Genomic DNA, 22,481 nt, shown 5'->3' on the forward strand with positions numbered 1-22,481 from the left:
CCACAAATTTATTTAAATGAATGCTAACACATTTTAGTGTTTAAAATACACCATCCCTGTCATTTGCTAGATACAATTCCATGAAATATCTTTTTGCGGGAAAGAATTTTATTATTTCTATTCCATAAATATGGAAACTGAGCCTGGCCAAACATGGTAAATGCACAAATCAATGTAAGGCATTCTGGCTCCATGTTACTGACCGTATCTCCATTTCTTGATGCTTCAGGAACTTGGATCATTTTGATGAATACCTGAGGAAGAGTTTATCTAAAATTATTCACATATTCTCCAAATGATGAATTTCTGGTACCAGACTTACAACTCAAGATTGTCTTTTCCTTCTTTTTAAGGAGTAAGGTAAGTTACCATAGTCAAAAAAATCAGTGAAAAATATAATTGGTGCAGAAACAGTGGATCAGCTGCATCTTCTATGAGTTTTTAAGCTTGGATGTGGCTGTTCAAACTTTTTTCTAAAACATCAAAAGGGCTCTAGAATTCAAATACAAAAATTCATTAAATTATCCAAATGTGGAGGGACATTCATGAAATGGTATGTTGCTTTTCTTACAAGGATGAACAAAAACTTAGTATAAGATGACACTTGGGTTGAGTAGGTGGTAAATTCATATTGTTTACATGTTTTAACCTGTCACTGAGGGGGCAGTTCACCAAAACAGTGAAATGGCAATTCTTCAGACTGCAGAAGGGTCATCATGAAACTGAAATCCATTTTCACTTTCATTTCCTCACAGTCTCACCCTTCTATTACTTGTTCATTTAGAAATTCTGATAATGCAATGACAAAAAGCACAGTTATTAGGATTGATTGGACATGTATTTAAATCTTGACTGGATGTCATACTAAATGTGGAATGTGAGGAAGTCACATAGCTACTTGAATTCTCCATTTTGTTAACTATAAATGAAGTAGCATATATATGCATGTGACTTCCTTCATTTCTTTTTTTTCATTTCCTTCCCTTTCTTTCTCTCCCTTTCTGGGACAAATTGGCAAGAAAGTGCTAATCATAAGGCTGGGTTTGAACCTAGGAAATCTGATTTGGGAGGCAAGTTAATTCCAAATATGTTATCTTGGCAAGTTATTACCTCTTTATGCACCACTCTTACTCATATCAAACAGGTCTTGGAATTATCCATGAAGATTTCTCAGCTTCAATAATCTCTAACTCTATACATAATTTACCTACTATATATTATTTTCATACTTACCTGGGAAACATGAATATCATTACCTAGCTGTGATGCAGCTAGATAATGATAGCAATGACAATAAGGACGAATCAAAGAATAGAAACCTTCAAACACAAACTAAAATGTGGATTTCAAGGAAGAAATTAACTCAATAGGACTCAAAATCCTGACTTGCTCATCCAGAATGGCTGACATAGCCACACATATGAGAGAGGAAAAACTGATTGAAAAATATTAGAGAAACAAAATATCCTAAAGGACATAATGTATAGGAAAGGTAAACCAAAGGGTAAGGTTACCTGTTTTCAAAACTCTCTCATACCTTGGAGCCTTGTGTACTGTCTACTGCCTCTCCTAATCCAACATAGGGATTTCATTCCATTCTAATAATAATACTACAACTATCACTTATCAGGTTTTGGATTAACACAACAGTGAGCTGTGCTTTAATTCATTATGTCTTTTAACTCTTACAAGAACCCCTTGAGATAGGTCCAGCTCCATCTTTGCTTTACTGATGGATAAAGTAAGATTGAAGGAAGTTAGATTGAGACTAATATCTTTCAAGTAGTAAATGGTAGAGATGATACATGAATGTTAACACATCTCTTTCCAGAAACCAAATTTTATATCCAACATTATTTCTTCTCTTCAGAATTGCCTTTGTTGGCTGTACCTGCTTCTAATAGTATCTGATATGGTCTACTATGCATATATTTGTGAGTTACTCTACTGTGCAGTTTTCAAGTTTTGTACACTGGATACAATGATTAAATGCAAATTTAATGAACTTTAAATCAATTCAAATTCATCAATGTCAAGGGGTTGAAACCATTGTTAACTTAGCTAAGACTTTGTTCTATCAATAATACCTATATAAATAAGAAGAAATTACTCAAAATCTGTGTAACTGTTACTTTATAGATAGATGGATATAGTGAGTAATTTTATGGGGTCAAAGGACTAAATGCATATATGTGTATAATGTGTCTAGCATGCGCACATTATAGAAGGGAAAGTTATCAGTAGACCCAAGTATCTTATTTGGGAGAAGAATTCATTGCAGGCATGTGACCTTGGACAGCTCATTATTACTTCATGCAATTCAGTTTACTCATATATAAAATTAAAAAGTTAAAAAGATAATCAATGAAGACTTTCCTTGCTGAACAGTGCTTGGATAAGTCATTCACTAAATTGTGTTGTCATTCCAATGCTTTAGATCTAGATAATATGGAACAAATTATTGCCATAGTAAAATAATGTTTATATATTTTTGTTTCTTTGCCATAGAACATCTTGTGAATCTAAACTAACATCCATGAAGAACAATACAGAAGTAAGTGAATTCATTCTACTAGGACTAACCAATGTTCGAGTATTACAGGTTCCTCTCTTTATAGTGTTCACATTTATCTACTTCATCACGGTGACTGGGAACCTAGGAATGATCATGCTGATTCTGTTGGACTCTCGTCTCCACACTCCCATGTACTTTTTCCTTAGTAACTTATCTTTGGTAGACTTTTGTTCCTCCTCAACAGTCACTCCCAAGGTTATAGCTGGGTTTGTTATAGGAAACGATGTAATTTCCTACAATGCATGCGCTACTCAGATGTTCTTTTTTGTGTTGTTTGCCACTGTGGACAGTTACCTCTTGGCTTCAATGGCATATGATCGATACACAGCAGTGTGTAAACCTTTACACTACTCTACCATAATGACAAAAAGTACATGCACTCATCTGGCCATAGGCTCCTATGTCTTTGGATTTTTTAATGCTTCTGTGCAAACTGGAGACATATTCTCCCTCTCTTTCTGTATGTCCAATGTGGTCCATCACTTCTTCTGTGATATTCCAGCAGTCAGGATTCTGGCATCCTCTGATAAACACACAAATGAACTCATTCTTATTCTTATGTCAAGCTTTCACATTGTTTTTGCACTTCTCATTATCTTAATTTCCTACCTGTTCATATTTATCACTCTTTTGAAGATGCACTCAGGTGAGGGATACCAGAAGGCTTTATCTACCTGTGCTTCTCACCTCATTGCAGTTTCCATGTTCTATGGGACTGTCATCATCATGTACTTAAAGCTAAGTTCCAGTCACTCCATGGACACAGACAAATTCATGTCTGTGTTCTACACTGTGGCTATCCCCATGCTGAACCCTGTGGTCTATGGCCTGAGGAACAAGGAGGTTAAGAGTGCATTTAAGAAAGTTGTTCAAAAGGCAAAACTGTCTGTGAGTTTAGTACTTTAATGAGTACATCCATAAAATGTTATTTCATTTCTGTGAAATCTCTTCCATAACTCAAATGTTAGTGACCATGTGAGACATTTAAAACAAAATTGCATGAGATATTACTTACATTTTTAGTTGAGGAATAGACATAAGCATCAAAATCAGAAAATCATCATCATTTTAAATGAAGTCTGAATAAAGTATATGCTTATTATTTATACATTTTATCAGTATAGATGATTAGTATCTAAATAGGAAATGTTTCACTTATCACTAAGTTATTTGGTAAGAAAAGTATGTTTGCATGACAATTTTAAAAAAGTAACTGTTCATATTAGACAGAAGAGGAAAGATAATTAAGTCATTTTTAATCTTAAGCTTATGACTTTCACCCCTTCACATTTGATAAAAACAAAACAAAACAAAAAACACCTCACTGAAAATAACAGCTCTGTTCATTTTTGCCAGTGAATGCTTTGAAATGATTAATGTCACTCATTAAATAATATTTTAGGTGAAGCATATAATCTCTTGTTACTTTCCTACCCATTCACCCCATTGAAGTCACACTAACTTTTCGCTATTGCTGGATGATTCCAAGCATGCCCTTATCTCAGAATCTACTTGCTGTTGCCTCTGTCTGAAATAACGTTCTCATTCCCCTTAGTTTGCTGCTAAAATGATACCTCCTGAGGAAGTAGATCTTTGAAGCATCCATGAGCTCCTTTGTGAAATACCACACATGGACTTTCTTTCCTCAGCTTCCTTTATTCTTCATGGTACTTATCAATATTAAGATCTTTTGGATTTTTTTGTTCATTTGTTCCTCTATATTCCTCACATTGAACGGAAACCCCCTGAGAGCAGTAGCTTAACCTGATTTGTTCTTGCTCTGCCCCCAGTACTCAAGAGTGTCTTTCTCATAGGAATTTTCTATAAATATTAACTACATTAGCAAGTGACTTACTCAAGAACTATAAAATTATAAGCACTCAGTGTCTCAAGATGTGTAAAATTGTGCTTGAATATCCTAAGAGGGTTATGGAGGAGTGGGTGTAATACAAATATTTCATTTTGCTCCCAATCTATGGGAAAAGTGATGTGTTTCCTTAATGGAATAATTTTTCTTTCAAATTATTTAAATTTTTGCATTTTGGAACAAGGCTAAATTTTCAGAAATGTTAGTTGGTACTATAAAAGTTTGTATGCCTCTCCCATTTTTTTTTCAGTATTTATAATGTTTGTTTTCATTTGAAGGATTAGTTGCATTGACCAACTCTGAAAAGACAGTATTATTTTAAAAAATGTTTTTATTAGTATATAATAGGGGTTTCATTGTTACATGTCCATACCTACATATATTATACCCAGGTTTGGTTCAGCCCCTCCATTATTCTCTCTTTTCTCCCACTCCCCTTCTTAAAATGACTTTGACAGACTTCAATGTTCCATATTCATACACATATAGAAAGTACATTAATCATACTCACCCTCCTTTACCCTCTTTATTTACTCTCCCGCTCCTGCTATTGCCCTCTTCTTAGCATGATCTGTTTTACATTCCTGTCTTTCATCATTTAAGTGCCTGTTCATTGTTCAGTGGGGTTTTGTCTTGGTATTTTTTCTGTAATTATATTATACTTTAACCAGTCTAACCCCTCTATTATTCTTCCTCACCCTTTTCCGCCTACCCTGTATTGCTCAACAGTCTTCAGTGCATTTCATTGTGTCTTGTTCCTACATAGATGTAGGAACATATCTAATATTATTCATTCTCTATCATTCTTTTCCTCTTCCCTTAGTCTCATCTAACAGTTGCCTTTTGAAAACATGTTCTGTATATTCTACTTCTCATAACACTATCACATTGATATAGTGTACATTTTTCAATAATTACAACATTAGTGCATGACTACTAAATAATTTTTATTCAGATTTCACCAGTTTATCAACAATGTCCAGTTTCTGTTCTAGTATCCACATATAATAAATAATCAGCTATTACTTTATGTTGTCATTTTGAGTGGTGTGTTACCAGCAACCTGTATCTAATTCTGCCAGTATTGCCTTAAATACCATTAGAGGTTATAAATTGAATGCATAAATCATTGCTAGAAAGACATAAATAGGAAGAATTTTAGGTGAAGCGATTAACATATGGGACTCATCTTAGGAATCTGAGAAACCTCCAGGTTTTTATAGGTTGTTCCTCTCAAAAAATTATGAGCCTTGATTTAAAAATCCTTTTACTGATAAAATAATTTCAGAAATTTCATATTACATGGGTGAAAGTAAGCTGTAAAACTGCACACACCAGGAGAGGATAACTTCCATATTCTCTTGAAAGAGACTCCAGTTTGTTCCAGGAAATTGACTGAATCAAAAAACTCTGTGCCCTGAACACTGAAAAATTCTTTCTGAAGTTCTTCAGAGTTTGTTTGTCACTGTAGAGTTGGTCAAGGACTGACAGTGAAACTGAAGACTGATGAGATAATCTTTTCACTTTCCAAAATCACATTTTTTTTTTTTGCAGTACTGGGGCTTGAACTCAGGACCTACACCTTGAACCACTCCACCAGTGCTTTTTGTTAGGTTTATCAAGATAGGATCTGGTGAATTATTTGCCCAGGCTGGCCTTGAACCGCAGTCCTCCTGATCTCTGCCTCCTGACCAGCTAGGATTACAGGTGTGAGCCACTGACACCTGGCTCCAAAATCTCATCTTAATAAAACACTTACCAATGAGTCACTGATTTAGTAATTATTCATTTTACAAAATAAACTTACTCTCTTTTCTAAGGTCTGTGAACTAATGATGGGAAGTGATGGGAGATGGTCTCCCTTGCTGAAAGTTTGTGAATATATTGCCTTTGTTAATTTTGCATTGGGCATAGTTTTGTCTTTGATATACTGCAGAAATGACAATCAAGAATAATGCCTTTAAAACAGCCCAAAATAAGCTTTGGAAACAGTCCAGTTCAATGGATTAAGAAATGTGGTATATATACATAATGGAATATTCAGCCACAAAGAAAAATGAAATTATGTTGTTTGCAGGTACATGGAATGGAACTGGAGAACATTATGCTAAGTGAAGTAAGCCAGGTTCGAAGGATTAAAGTTCACATTTTCCCTCATATATGGAAACTAGACCTATAAGATAATTGTACACATTAATGCACATATAATCTAGTATACATATGTGTACATATATTATATAATATAGATTATATCTCATATATGAGAAAGAAGGTACACAATTGTATTAGTGGGAATATGGGGAGGCATGAGAGGGAAGGAGAATGTTAGAGGGTGAAAAATATTGAAACATAGCCTTTGTGTATGAAGATAATATAATGTAATGCACTGAAAGCTTTTGAAAAATAAGGGAGCAAGGGAATAGGGAAAAAGTAAGTAACAGAGGGGGTTAATCTGATTAAAGTAGAATATATACATGCATGAAAATACCAAGATGAACCCCCCTTGAACTATTAATATACATTTAATAAATAATGGACAGGAAGATAAAACAGGCCCTGTTCAGAGGTGGGTACCATTGTGGGGGTAAAATATAATGAGAGGGTGAATATGGTGGATGTATTTTGCATTCTAAAATTGGGGGAGGGGGAATGAGAGACAATGATAGAGAGGTTGAATCTAATTAAGATACATTGTAAATATAATTATATGCTAATAAAAATTCATAAAAGAGAATAATGGACAAAAAACATTTAGGAAATTATACCATGATCCAAGAAAAGCAATGGCAAACAAAGTCTCATAAAGAAATATATTTCATTTGAGGAGGGCCTTCTAAATGTCAGTTAAGCAAGATTTCAAAACTGGATTAGGTGTTTTCCATTACTGTCTTTTGTGAAAGGGAGTTGTTTTCTAATTATTTTTATTCTTGTCTAACACTATGTAATAGATGTGGATAAATAGTGAGCTAAGTGTTCTTTTTCATTCATAAGTTACTAGACCATAGTGAGCCTTATCTGGACTGAATGGAGAGAGTGATCTAACTCTTTGATAGCCTGGACATCGACCTTCTAGATTATTTAGTTGGGAAATAGGTTGTCTCCCTAGTGGAGGTGGGTACTATGTTCTCCCTGTGTGAGTTTGTATAAAATGGGCATTTGACAATCTTAAGCAATACAGCGGTGAAGACTGGTTAGTTGTTTTCGAAACTATTTTCTTTTTATTCCTAGGAATAAACTTAGTCTCAATTTCTTACTCTTCATGTACTTCATTATGGCCAGGTGATTATCTTTTTATCAATGAAATATGAGGAGTCATATGTGCCACTTCCAAATCTACCACATCAAATCGCCATATGGTTGTTCCTTTTTTTTTTTTTTTGCTCCCTTTCTTTGTCATCCTTTACAGAGAGAGATGCAGGCAATGAGGAATGATAAAACACCTAAATAGAAAGAAACTGGGTCACTAAATCATTGCACAAGTTCCATTAAACAAATTATTGAATGATATGTGGGTAAGAAAACTTTTATGCTCATAACACTGTGATTTCAGAATTTTCTCATTTAGTACCTAGTCTTATTTTCACTAATTTATATAGATAAGCTCCCATAAGATATTCTAGATGCTGTTGGTGACTGTGGAGGGCTTCAGAAAGGGAAAAACTGATGAATTTATGCAACACAATTTAATGTCACAATGATGATAGCTCCAAATTATAACTAGAATGACAACCACAAATAAGTGTGATGTTATGGTGGATAAGATGTTATTTGTTGGTTTTTTATATTTGGCCTATATATTGTTGAAACACATTCCTTCCAAATCTAATTCGTTGAGTGCTATTTTTTATAGTCATGAAACGATGCATAATTTTATCAAATGCCTTTTTTACATCTATTGAAATGATCATATGATTTTTATTTTTCTTTCTGTTGATGTGGGATATCAAATAATTTATTTGCATCTGTTGCATTCCAGGGTTCCATGTGCTAGTTTCATAAGTACCCTGAATGAGGTTAGACTGAAATTTCAGCATGCTGAAAAACCAGGAGGTTCAATGCACCTTCCACAGACCGCTGCCTCTGAGAGGGAATTTGTCCTCTGATGCATTTTTATTTGATACTGAGCTTTGACAGAGGGGAGAAGGGCTGGTGTGACTAATGTGAATTGGCTGCTATTTTTGCTTACCTCAATATGGCTGTTCTTAGCTTTGTGCTGGTCTGGGTTTCTGTAATTACTGAACTAGATTCAGAATTTTATCAACTTTCGTTGGTGTATATTATATCATTGTTAAATTGGTGTTTCCATGAGGGACCACACTGACTGAGCCTTCCTACTACACCATTTTTCTAATATCACTCTATCCTGCCCCTCTCAAATTATCTTTTGTGTTTTCTATCTCTTTGCTCTAACTTCTATAAGTGAATTCTAAATTTAGTTTTGTCTAGTCTAATATTTATCCCATCAATCAAAAGACTCTATAAAGTAGTTGTCAATGTATATTTTCATGTTTTGTCACTCATTTCTTCACTTTTGATCCCTTAGCTTTAGTTTACACAACTATTGTGTAAACTAGATTTATGTTCCTGTTGGTTTTCCATTGTATTGATTCCTTTAAATGTTCTGCTTGCCATGAGTGATTGTCTTGCCTATAATCTCAGCCAGTCAGGTGGTGGAGATTGAAGGATTGTGGTTTAAAGTAGTCTAGGAAAAAAAGTTAGCAAGACCCCATCTGAACAAATAACCTGAGCATGGTGGTACACACCTGTATTCCCAGCTAAATGGGGGGTATAGGTAGAAGGATCATGATCTGCAGCCAGCCTGGGCAAAAATATGGTACTCTATCTGAAAAATAACCAGAGCAAAATAGGTGTGAGGGTATGACTCAAGTAGTAGTGCCTGCCTAAAAAGCATGAGGCTCTGAGTTCAAACTCTAATATTGCCTTCCACTCTTCCCTCAATAAAAGTTGCACTTTTTCCATTAAATACTTGTCCAACTTCTGCAGGAACAATATTCTTAATAAAATAATGCCTGTCCAGCACTTCAATGATAACTAGCACCCATGGAACTGGCAAAATTGAACTTAACAATGGACTTCTAGTAAGTTTTTGCCTAAGAGGCAGTCACTGCAAACCTTGTTCAATGTTCAAATGTGGCTAAAAGGGTTTTGATGCTGATCTCAACATGAATCGTTTCTCTCCAATGAGGTACCACACACACCAGGTCAGGCCTGTCTCAGCACCTAGGAGAAATTCTAGAATAACCACAGGATAGTTGATCAGCAAGACTTTCAGAGAAAGTTCTTGACCAAAAAAAAGGAAATATGGAAATTTCAGATTCAAAATAGAGTCACCCGTGTCAAACTCTGGCCACATGGAACCAGGGAAGGCAATCAACAGGAATGATTGCAAGGACAGCCATCAGTACAAGCATAGCTAGTCACTTACAGAACACTTGCCTGACACACTGTATCACAAGTCAAATTCAATAAAACAGCTGGCTGTTGAGTACAGGTTTTACCTAGTAATTGCTGGCATCAACACGTTTTCTTTCACAACACTGTATATAGCTTTTCTCTTTCCTAGTGAAACACAAATATTTCCTTTGTTCTCTTGACACACTCCAGGCCATTCTAGTATATGCATGTGTCCTGAATTGCAATTCTGGTTTTTTTTGTTGTATTTCCAAATAAAGAGATTCATCTCTATATTTCTCTCAGATGTTGATATTACAATAACAAGGACTGTACAGATAGCTAGTGATAATTCTCCAGTCTTTAATATTTATCTTAATCACATTGATATTTTCTTTTGTATTCCATACAAGGTAACATCTACAGATTCCTGGGATTAGGACGAGTCTTTCTGTGGGTAGTTATTCTGACTGTCACAGAGTTATGTGGGAACATTTTGTACTATCTTTGAAATTTTTCTACAAATCTAAAACAAGTATAATGAAAATAATTAGAAATGACTCTAACAGGGGAAATATCACCACAAAGATGGATGTGAATATCTGTGTTATGCTACATTGTCCACAAACACTAGAAGGAACATCTCAGTGCATTTAACCCCAATTGTACAAACACTGAGATATGGAAGCATCTAATTGCATAAAGACAGAAAAAGACATTTTGAGCAAAGCACCTTGTGGGTTATTTTTGCATATACAGCATGTAGATAAAAACTACCTTGGCATCAGTAGCTCATGCTTGTAATCCTAGCTACTCAGGAGGCAGAGATCAGGAGGACTGTGGTTTGAAGTCAGCCCTGGCAAATAGTCAGTGAGACCCCCTCTCAAAACACCTATCACCAAAAAAAGGCTGGTGGAATTTCTCAAGGTGCAGGCCCTGAGTTCAAGCCCCAGAGATACACACAAAAAATTAAAAGCATAAAATTTTGTGTTAATGACCCAAATATTGTATGCACATATGAATAAAAGAAATTTAAAAAAATGAGCTCATTGAATATGTATTTATTACTGACAGATGTTTATATTTTAGGTGGGCATTAAGAATAATTTCATTTAATTATGTGATTCATACACAGGAAGTAATTTTCTAAGCAGGATCACATATTAATACTTGCATAATTTCATGTTTAATTTCTTTACTTGATTTACTAAACAGCACTTTTTAAAATGCTTTTTTGTCACTTAATGAGACATCATTTCAAAGTAGATATTATTAGATGATTCATTTGATAATGTGATCTCCAGGAAATCACTGTGTCTAAAAGCAGGAAGTGTAAGCACTGACTGAGAATATAGATAAAAATAATTTAGCAAAGCAGAATGTGAGCTGTACACCTTGAAAAGTACTACATGTCTGTCTAGAAGACATTATAACCACCAATTCATTATAAATGGCAATTAATCAAAGATTCAGTATATCAGTACAATTGGACTTAAATCTTAATTTTATTTATTCACTTAACAAATAATTACAGAGAACCTCCAAAGAAACAGATTTCAATTTAGGTGCAGAGCAGAAGCACGCGAACAAAACAGAAATAATCACTGCTGTCATGCAGTTTAAATTCTAGTTGGGATAACAGATAAATGAGTGTAAAATAGAGGTACAGTAGGGAGTGTTGACAAGAATTATGAAGGGAAGGGGCAGTGTGAATGGGGAAGAGAAGGTGGTCACTTTACAGAGGTGTTATGGGAAGGCTTCCATGGTGGATTAGTATTTGTTTAAGCAGAGACCTGAGTGGAGCGAGGGGAACTTCCATGCAGAATCCTCAACACAAGTGCTCTGCAGTGGAAGCATGCATAGAGTCATGGAGAAACAGTGAGACCACTGTGAATGGAGTGAGGCAAAAGCCTACGCAAGTGACAAGTGATGATGTGATTCAACTGAATTAAGAATGAACAAGCAACTTTAACCATTCCAGAGCATTTGCAGAGAGAAAAAAATGTAGAATGTTATTGGTATTTTAGGTTTTTCTTTAAAATAATGTGAAAATTGGAAATTATATAAAAATACATTTGAAACTCCCTTGTTTTCCTTTATTTTTGATTGTACTCTATCTTATCATTTTGAAAAGTGTAACATGAAAATGTAGACTCTACAAAAAATTCAGTCAAGACAAATATTGATTTATTTAAGATGCTTTAATTCTATGTCTTAACAAAATAAAGCAACAATGTGAGCACAATCTTTCATTTAAAATGTGAATTTTTCTTAAAACAGTTATTCGACTAAAGAAAAAAGTAACACAAAAAAGTTATAGCTAACACAAGATAGGAATCTAAGGGTGGGGTCAGGAAGAGAAGACTAAAGCTGAAGACATAATACTTGATTTAGAAACCTATAACAAAGTGTTAGTAACCAAAGTAGTAATGGTTATAGTATTGCAAGAAACCAAGCAATCGACCAACAAACATACAAACATACAACAAACAACATAGAGACCAATGGAACAGAGTAAAGGACCCATAAATCAATCCACATGCATATGGACAAAGGATTTTTGAGAGAAGGGCTAAGAACCTATATTGGTCTCTTAATAAATGGTGCTGCAAACAACAACCTTTTTGAATGCACTCTTGACCTCCTTATTTCTCAGGCTGTAAACTACAGGGTTGAACATGGGGATGACCATAGTGTAGAACACAGCTGCAATTTTGTCTGTGTCCATGGAATGACTGGAGCTGGGTTGTATGTACATGAAGATGATTGTCCCATAAAAATGGAGACTGCAGTGAAGTGAGAAGCACAGGTGGACAAAGCTTTCTGGTATCCTGTAGCTGAGCGCCTCTTTAGGAGAGTGAAAAATATGAATAGATAGGATGTCAAGATAACCAGGAGGGCGAAAAAGATATTGAAACTGGCTACATAAACAAGAATCAGCTCATTAACATGTCTGTCAGAGCAAGAGAGAGCCATGACTGCTGGGACATCACAGAAAAAGTGATGGATCACATTGAACAAACAGAAAGAGAGACTAAATGTTTCTCCAGTGTGAAATGAGGCATTCAGGAAGCCTCCAACATAGCAACCTACAGTCAGCCATACACACACTCTTGTGGTCATGGTGGTGGTGTAATGCAGGGGCTTGCACACTGCTGCATAGCGGTCATAGGCCATTGAGGCCAACAGCAAATTTTCCACACTGGCAAAGCCTCCAAAAAAGAATGCTTGAGCAGCACATGCATTATAGGAAATGACCTTATTTCCTGTAAGGAGCCCAGCCATGACTGTGGGAGTGACAGCTGAAGAGTAACAAAAATCTACCAGAGACAGGTTACCAAGGAAAAAGTACATGGGAGTGTGGAGATGAGAGTCCAAGAGAATCAGCAAGATCATCCCCAGGTTCCCAACCACATTGATGAAGTAGATAAGAGTGATTATGATAAGGAGGGGGATTTGTAGTTCTGGGACATTGGTTAGTCCCAGCAGGATGAACTCTGTCACTTCTGTCCTGTTCTCCATCAATGTTACTTGAGAATCAGGAGATGCCCTGTAGCAAAGAGAAGTAAAAGAAAGGGCTCATTGCAGAGATTGTGGTAAAACTGAAATGTTTATGTATTATGTGCGCTGTGTTATTACAATAATAATACATTTTTCAAAATTATCTTAAATAAATTATGAACTAAAACAGAATTTGTTGTATTAACTACAGAACTCAAAGTGTTAGATGAGGGATCTTAATGGATGATTACCACATTTAAAAGTTTTTATATAGTTGTAAACCAATATTTTGAAAAGTTAATAAATTATCTTGCATGACAGTTCTGGAATTAATAAATCAAACTGTTCATCTTTTCTTAGGCTAGTAAATTCATAGACTTTCTTATTGCTAATGTGTCAGAATTGCTCAAAGAGACTTTTAAATCTACATTGCTTAATTTCTCAGCAAATTCATGAAACTGAGTAGCTATAACTTTTATTTGGATTGTGAGGCACTGGAGGTTGAGTAATTTAGTCATATTTACAGATGTATTAATTGGAAAGTCAAGATTTGGTCCTAGATACAATGGTTACCAATTGAGTTCAATAGTTTAAATGAAATGTAAATCAAATTGAATGTAAGTCAATTTACAATTATTCATTTTCTCCATCATTCTAAACTCAGTGTCTTCAGTTTCACAGTGAATTAAGTGAGAAATATCTGGGAAGGGATGTGATGAGATGATTGGGGCAGGACAGTCTTACATGACCTGCAGAAGGAGTTCTAATCAGGGAAGGCACAGCATGAAGATCAGAGCTTGGGCTCTGGGAAGAGATGCATGTCAGTCCTCCATTTATAGCTAAAGAATAATGGTCCTGACTTAACTTTTCTGAACCATATGTTCTTTATCTGTGGAATCAAAATATTGGTGATCCTACCACAATGTATCAATGTGAGTAGTACATGAGACACTACCTTAAAAAGTGTAAAATGCTATATATTTAGCACACCTGGATGATTGTTAGCTATGTTATTGTGAATATAATTATGAGGATGGAATTATGGCTTTGTGTGGTTTGAGAAGTGTGGGTGGCAACACATGGTGCTTCAGGTGTGGATAAGGTTTGAAGTCTTGACTACTCATCCCCTTTTTACTTTTTTTCATTACCTGACACTAATGCCATTGAGATTTCATGCCTCCCCCTCCCCAATAATTCATACTTTCTGTTCATGGTATGTCTGCCAGGTTGACGTCTCTGGTCATTCCATATGAATTATTTTTTTTTGTTTGATTTCTTTCTGGAAGTCTACATTTTAGTTTGAGTTGAAGGAGTGTTCTTTTTCTCATTGCTATCACTCCACAGTTGAATAACAGATTTTGAAGGTAGAAATTTCACTGTTGTGGGTGACCTTTAGCTTGCAGCTCTGCTTTGGTGGACAACTCCATCTTTAAAATTCTTTTACTTGAATCTGTGGAAATGTAGGACCAGTATTTTAAATATCTTTATTTTAATTTGGTGCATTTTAAATCAAGGCATCCAATTTTAAATTGTTTGCATATCAGTCCTTTGGTAATTAATATTCACTCTTATTGTATTCCTTTTATTTTTGCAACTTCACTTTACAAATCTAGCCCATGAGGGATTTACTCTTGTCCACCTTCACATAATAGCACGTTTAGCATATATGCTTTACAACATATGATAGGAGCTTTACATATAAGTAAGTACATGTGTCACTGTGTGTGTGAGTGTGTGTATGTTTGTTGCCTGTGTGTTTAAAGGAAGGCACTATTATTTTTTCTTGTCTACCATTAAGGAAACTTACAATTTTTGAAATTAAGTGATATGCTACAATTCCAAAGGGAGATTGAGGAAGATTAAAGATTCAATACTTAAACCCAGTTTAATTCTAACCAAAAGCCTGTACTTTTAGCCACACCATTGTCAATATTTGTAGATGTTCCAATAAGCTTAAGACCATGAGATTCAGGGGAAATGTTAAAATACAGGTAATATCTTGTAAATTCATTAGGTTTCTGTAGTTTAAAGAAGTGCTATGAGTTGGGTGTTTAGATGTAATTCCAGCACTCAGAAGGCAGAGGCAGGAGGATTATGAGCTTGAGGCCAATCTGGGTGACACAGTGAGACACTGCTTCAAAAACTAAACAAAAGAAAACAAAAACCAAAAACAAAAAGAAGGGTCATTTCACTTTCTGTTACTTTACTGTTTTTTAATTTCCAATGAGAAGCAAAAGATTGTGGACAAACAGAAATCATAGTCTACTGAATCAGAGCATCACCTATATTTTTTTGGTTAATATTTTAAAAAGCATCAAGAAGATGTTTTATAAATATCACAAAGCTGTTTCCTGTTGGAATTTCAATATTTATACTCCAGGTTCACTTTAGTATTTTGAAAAATGTTCAAAACTTCAATTTCTATCCTGAAATATAACTCAAAGAAGGTCTAGCAATTCCATTCATTTGCATGAATTATACTTTCCATTAAAACTTTTATATTGAATAGAAGCTTACCTTGCTCCTTGAGAACAAATGATAGATAATCCTGTATAGCAAGTTTGGAACCAGAAATTCTCCCATGGAATAATGCATTATTGGAGCAGCTCTCTTACAGGTATTTGTCAAAAGATTTTTAGTTCTCTGAGTCAGGAAAGCATGGAAGAAATGTCTGTAATATCCATTTAGTCACTAAATCTATTATGCATTCTTTCTATGTCTTTGGAGCACTCATTTTCTCCTACTTGTAAAATAAAGATTTTAAAATTACCTCTCCAGCACAATCCACAGAATTATGTTTGTAAAAAGCAAATAAAGGAAAGTCTGCAAAACAGTGTGGTAAGTGGTTATTATTATAAAATTACTTAACATAATTTTAACTGTGGGGTATTTTTCTTGATGATGGCTGCAGACTCATAGTACATCTTTAGTTTGGAAGAAGACCAGAATATTCTAACAAATATCAACATTCAGACAAATGTATGAGGACCATAGAGGTTCAGCATACCATCCACTTCCTCTAAAATAAAGTCACCTAGAACTTTGTTGGACTTCAGAAACTAATTCATGTAATGAAAACCAGTGTGGAATTATGAATACTCAGAGCTCTCTTGAGATATCCGACCATGAGGGAATCTACAGAACCTCATTCCACTTTCCAATGGATGAAGCAATTAAATTTCCTGTGGGAATGAGTTTGATATTTTAGTGTACACAATTGTATTTGTATCTCTTGTTTTTTAATCTACAGTTTAAAAAACTACTACTTCTTAGTGCATAGGTAAAAATTTGGTGAGTGTATATTAATCTAAACACTACTGTAATTACTCAGAATACATTTTCTCTATCCTATGACCAACTGTATCCTTTCTCACTGCTCTAGCAGAAGTTATCTGTTCTTTCATATATTTTTATTTTCACAAGAATGTCCTTACCTAAAATCTTAGAATATGTAGTCTTTGGTTCTGGCACCTTTCATTTAGGAGAATGTATTTGAAGTCCATCAGCATTGTTTTCCATGTCAGTTGTATGGTATCTTTTTTGTTCAAAAGTATTAACCCCTATACATATTTTTTTCCATTTCTTAGTTGTAAATTTATGCTGTGTTCCACTTTTGATGATTATGAATAAAACTGATCTTGTACATTTCCCTGGAGTTTTTATATTTGAACTTAGGTTTTAATTTTGTTTGGGTAAATATCTAGGAAACACTTCCTAATTCTTTCTGTGAAGCTTGCATTACACAACACAAAGTTAGAAAAAAATCAAAGATATAAAACTATAGACCAATATCCATCTTGATCATACATGAAACAATACACAAAAATGCTAAGATGCCAAATCCAGAAACATATAAAAATAACTTTGAATCATAGTTTAGATGAATTCCCATAGTGTTGAAGTACTTCAGCATATGAAAATCAATCAGCACAATAAACTGTAATGAAGGGAAAAGCATGATACATTCTATAATTCAGAATAAGCATTTGCTAAGATTTTACATTTTTTCATGATAAGACTACTCAGAAGCCTAGGAATAGAAGTGAACATCCTTAAGTTATAAAGAACATTTACAAATATAAACTTACAACTAATATCATGCTCCAAAATGAAAGGCTGAAAACATTCCCAAAAATATCATATATGAGGCAGATATTCTTCTTTCACCATCTCTGTTCAAATTGTACAAGAAGTTTTTCCCAGAACAGTGGAGCAAGACACATAAAAGGATTCAAAATCAGAAAGGAAGAAAACAACCTATATTCTCTTATGATATGAAATTATAAAAAATCTTAAAAAAATAATGAAGCTATTAGCTAAGAAACATAGTGAGGTGGGAGGATTTAAGATAATCAAACAGAAGTCAATTGCAATAATACACAGTGATAGAAAATAATCTTTAAAAAGTCCATCTAACTAAATAAAGTATCCAGAAATAAATTTAACCAAAAGTATAGACTTATTCCTTGAAATGACTGAATTGCTGAACTCAGAAAGATATATAGAAGTGGGTAGGGTTTACATTTTCATGGATTGTAAGAGTTACCATTGTTAAATTTAATACTTTTCAAAGAAATCTATAGATGTAATGCGATTGCTACCAAAATCCTAATGACCTGTTTTCAGAAATATAACAGTCAATAAAAATTCCTATTGAATTGCAAGGGTACTTAGTAACTAAAATAGTATTGAAAAAGAAGAATGGAGGAGGACTCACACTTTTGAAAATTCAAATTTTATTACTAAGCCAAAGTAATCATTTTAGTGTGTTACTGGCTGAAGTATAGAGATATAGACAAATGATACAGACTTAAGAGTCCAGATAAAAGTACATGTATGGGCATTGATTTTTGACAATGTTGAGAAGTTTATTCAATGGGGGAAAGCATACTTACTTCAATAAATAGTACTGGAACAAGTGGAAATTCATGTGCAAAAAATATGAAGTTGGCCTCCGGTCTGACACTAAGGTACAAGATCAAGTAGCATATGTCAGTGACTGAAATATATGAATTTAAACCATAAAAATGTTACAAGAGGACACATGGGTAAGATGTTCTTGACCCTAGATTTATCATTGATTTCTTGAATGCAACATAAAAGAGTAAAAAGGAAAAAAAAATCGGTGACTTGGGCATCATCAAAAATGAAACATTTGTTAATGAATGATATAATAATTTCAAAGATAGCCTACAGAATAAGGAAAAATATCTACAAATCTTATCTCTGTTAAGGGTTTAATATAAAGAATATGTAAAGAAATTCCACAAAGAAACAATAAAAAGACACACAATCAAACTTAAAAATGGGTAAAGCTCTTGAGTAGACGTTTCTCTAAAGAATATAAACAAATGGCTGATAAGCATATGAAAAGATGTTCAGCATCATTCATCACTTGAAATTTCAAATAAAAACCACATTGAAATAGTACTTTACAATTAGTAATATGGGACCTGTGCTGGTGCAGCAGCTCAAGTGGTAACACCACCTGCTAGCAAGTGTGAGGTCCTGAGTTTAAACCCTAGTACCGTCAAAAAAAGAAAAAAGAGAATAGAAAGTGCATCACCAGATCACCGGAGATCCAAGATGGCAATTAGGGTAAGGAATAAGGATTCCTGAGCTTTGTGACTCCAGAAATCAACTCAAGATGTGGGAGCTACACTTTGGTAATTCTGATTCTTTCCAGCCAAAATAATAACTGCCAACACATTAGTTGCACATAAAATGCAAGGACTGACCCTTAAAACAGCTTTTAATTGCACCTAACAGCTGGGAAAAACCCTGGGTGGCACAGTCCATAAGGGCTTGTCTGCCACCGGAAAAAAAAAAGTCCCCTTGCTGTTTCTCCCTTTTCTTCTTTCTTTCTTTTTTCCTCAATAAGCAGAAGATAGAGCACCAATCAGAACTGAACTCTCTGCCATACTGGACCCCTAACTCAAGGAAAGCCTATCAATGTCCTGCTATGCTGAACCCAGTTCCAGTAAGTGTCTGCCTTAAGAAAAGTGGCAGGCCATTTCTCCCCATTGGCTGGTTACAAAGCTGCCTGCATAAACCTACAACCATAACATGTGAGCAACACTAACCACACGTGACTCTTGTACCCACCCACATGGAACATAATCCAGTGCAGTTCCTGGGCAGATTGCCTCCCCACAACAAAACTGAAATGCCTGAACAGTGAATTGTAATCTAACACTTACAGTGGGGGTGGTGCAACAAGCCAAACTCTGACTGAATTAAGGTGGGACAAGTAACAAAGACTGACAGCGGGGTGGGTGAGAAGCCAACTTCCAGAGGAGTCAAACTAGCAACAAGAAGAGGTGGAGTGAGGCACAAAGACTGAGAGCAGGGATGGAGAGACAAGCCAATGTCCCAAAGTAGGTCTAGTTGGGAGGGACTGAAGGAGGTACTCAAAACTGAATTGCTCCACCTTCCTGGGGTGGAGCTGACCAGACAGAATTTCAGTAGTAGAGCAATGCAGTTGCCATCTGGCAAAACATCAGATCTGACCACCTTGCACGAACTGGCAGTGAGTTACCTCAGATCCTAATTGCAACCTGCCTTGTGGACAGAAGGAACCAAATATTGCTCAAAAGCCAGTCACTTGGTGATACAACTTCCGAGCTCCTGCTTGTAACAGACAGCCCATAAGACCAATTAAAGCAGAAAAAAATCCCCTCCACCTCTCCCTGGCAAGCTGTCCTATAAGAGGAGCAGCACCCTTCCCCACAAAGCCCAGAATACCAAGCACCAATACTGGGATTGGATGTGAAAGGAATAAATCTAGAATATTTACTGAGCAGAGTGAACTTTTTGTTGTTGTTGTACTTGTTTTTTTTTTTTGTATTAAATTGACCATCACTATTTTCTTATCCCTATTCTTACCGCCTTCACTTTCCCTCCTTTTCTTGCACTATAATCCATTGTTCTCCCTCCCAACTACTCTTTTTGCCCCTTTTCATCCACTCTCAACCCTTGTCTTTGCCTCCTCCTCCTATCCTTCCCCAACCTGTCAACACACTATCCCTCCCTTCTACACACTGAACACCTGCTGACTAGTTTACTGTACCAACTATACACACACCCAGCCCCTTGCAATCCTTGACACAAGCACCCTCCACTATAACATCAGAAATACACCAAAAACACACAAGGGCCACAAAACACAGCAGCTTCCACAGTTCTTCCCCCACTCCCACTTTCCCCCCTTTAGCACCACCTTTACCAATAATCTGAGTTTCTATCTCTAGCCAAACAACAATTATGCCCCCCCCTCAACTCCCACTGTTTATAGATATTATCACCAAAGGGTTTCTATATGATATATAAACACCTGGTCTGGAATGAACCTGTGAAATTGTTATTGCTAATTTGCACCTCCATACAAGGGACAGAAACAGCACATCAACCTAGCTAACAACTAAGTCACAATACAAAAATGAAATCAAAGGAAAGAAAATAGGCAATAAAAACAACCAACTAGCCAACCAATTAGTTGCATAGCACCAATTGGAGAAGAAGGGAAGGAAATTACACTCCTTAAAAAATATTCAGTACAGAATTTAGTGGGAAATGAAAAAATGGGTAACCAGATCCTGACCTTAACAAAACACCAATAAATATCACTAATGAGACCAGTGATGCCCACAAAAAAATCTCTCAAAGCAGAAATAGTGGAAGAGATCACTGAGAAACTCACAGAATAGTTGCAAGACACAGTTGACAAGAAAGTATAAGATGCACTCAAAAAATTTTAATACGCTACAAATAAAAAACTCGAGAACACATGGAAACAATTGAATGAACTCAGAGAGGACTTCAATAAATACTGAAATGAAATGAAGGAGACTAAACAAAAAGAGATATATGAAATAAAGAGGATAACACAAGATATGAAAGAGGAGTAGAACAAAGATAGAGAAAACCTCAGAAAAAATAATCAAACAGAAATCCTGGAAATAAAAAGCCCCCGTAGTCAAACAAAAGACATGGTGGAAGGCTACTCCAGCAGACTAGAACAAGTTGAAGACAGAATCTCAGAGCTTGAAGATAAAATAGAAATTAAAATAAAAACAGAAGAACTCATAGTCAACTAACTCAAGAGCTGTAAAAGGAATATGTGCAAGAACTCAGTGACCCTATCAAAAGACCAAACCTGAGAATCATGGGCACTGAAGAAGGAGAAAAGGTATAAGCCAAAGGGATATGCAATATATTCAATAAAATTATAACAGAAAATTTCCTGAATCTCAAGAAAGATTTGCCAATTCAGGTACAGGAAGCCTCCAGGACACTAACCAGACTTGACCAAAATAGAACCTCCCCACAGCATATTATCATTAAAACAACAAGCACAGAGAACAGAGAAAGAATATTGAAGGCAGTAAGAGAGAAAAAAAAGTATAAAGGTGAACCCATCAAAGTAACAGCAGACTTCTCAATGGAAATCTTAAAAGTAAGAAGGGCATAAAGTGAGGTATTTCACACACTAAAGTAAATAATTTCAGCCCTAGGATACTCTACCCAGCAAAACTTTCATTCAAAATTGATGGAGGAATAAAAATTTTCCATGATAAACAGAAACAAGAACAATATATGACCACCAAGCCACCATTACAGAAGATTTTACAAGGAATTCTGAACACAGAAGATAAAAGCAAAAAAAACTATGAAAGGATGGGAAGTATTAAAGTGAAAGTGAAGAAAAGACAAGTAATCAGAGAGTAGCATTGATTTGGCTGCCCACAATCAAATCCTTAAACAACAAAAACAACTAAGTGGCAGGAATCACCACATACCTGTTAATATTAACAATGAATGTCAGTGGACTCAACTCCCTTTCAAAAGACACCATTTGGGAAAGTGGATTAAAAATGAAGATCTGACAATCTGCTGTTTAGAAGAGACCAACCTTACTGACTGAAATAAACACTGGCTTAATGTGAAAGGCTGAAAGAAGATTTACAAAGCTAATGGCCCCCTAAAACAGGCAGGAGTAGCAATACAGATATCAGACAAAGTAGACTTCAAACTTACATCAGTCAAATGAGACAAAGAAGGTCACTTAATACAAACAAAAGGGGAAATATATCAAAAGGAAATAACAATTATCTACCTATATGCACC

The 22,481-nt window shown here is 35.3% G+C and overlaps 1 protein-coding gene and 1 pseudogene across 1 annotated transcript; one reads left to right on the forward strand and one right to left on the reverse strand.

The window, feature by feature from the left end:
• Window positions 1–2,536: 2,536 nt before the first annotated feature.
• LOC109679791 (olfactory receptor 5B3-like) lies at window positions 2,537–3,481 on the forward strand. The gene has a single exon (XM_020154867.2). The coding sequence runs from the start codon at window positions 2,537–2,539 to the stop codon at window positions 3,479–3,481; it is 945 nt and encodes a 314-aa protein (XP_020010456.1).
• Window positions 3,482–7,436: 3,955 nt separating this feature from the next.
• LOC109679792 (olfactory receptor 5B2-like) lies at window positions 7,437–13,376 on the reverse strand (annotated as a pseudogene).
• Window positions 13,377–22,481: the final 9,105 nt, after the last annotated feature.

Source organism: Castor canadensis, chromosome 1, assembly GCF_047511655.1.
Source record: "Castor canadensis chromosome 1, mCasCan1.hap1v2, whole genome shotgun sequence".
NCBI classification, from domain to species: domain Eukaryota; kingdom Metazoa; phylum Chordata; class Mammalia; order Rodentia; family Castoridae; genus Castor; species Castor canadensis.

Bases quoted from the DNA above. Each gene is read 5' to 3' on its own strand.
- LOC109679791 (XM_020154867.2), top strand. From the start codon at position 2,537: ATGAAGAACAATACAGAAGTAAGTGAATTCATTCTACTAGGACTAACC.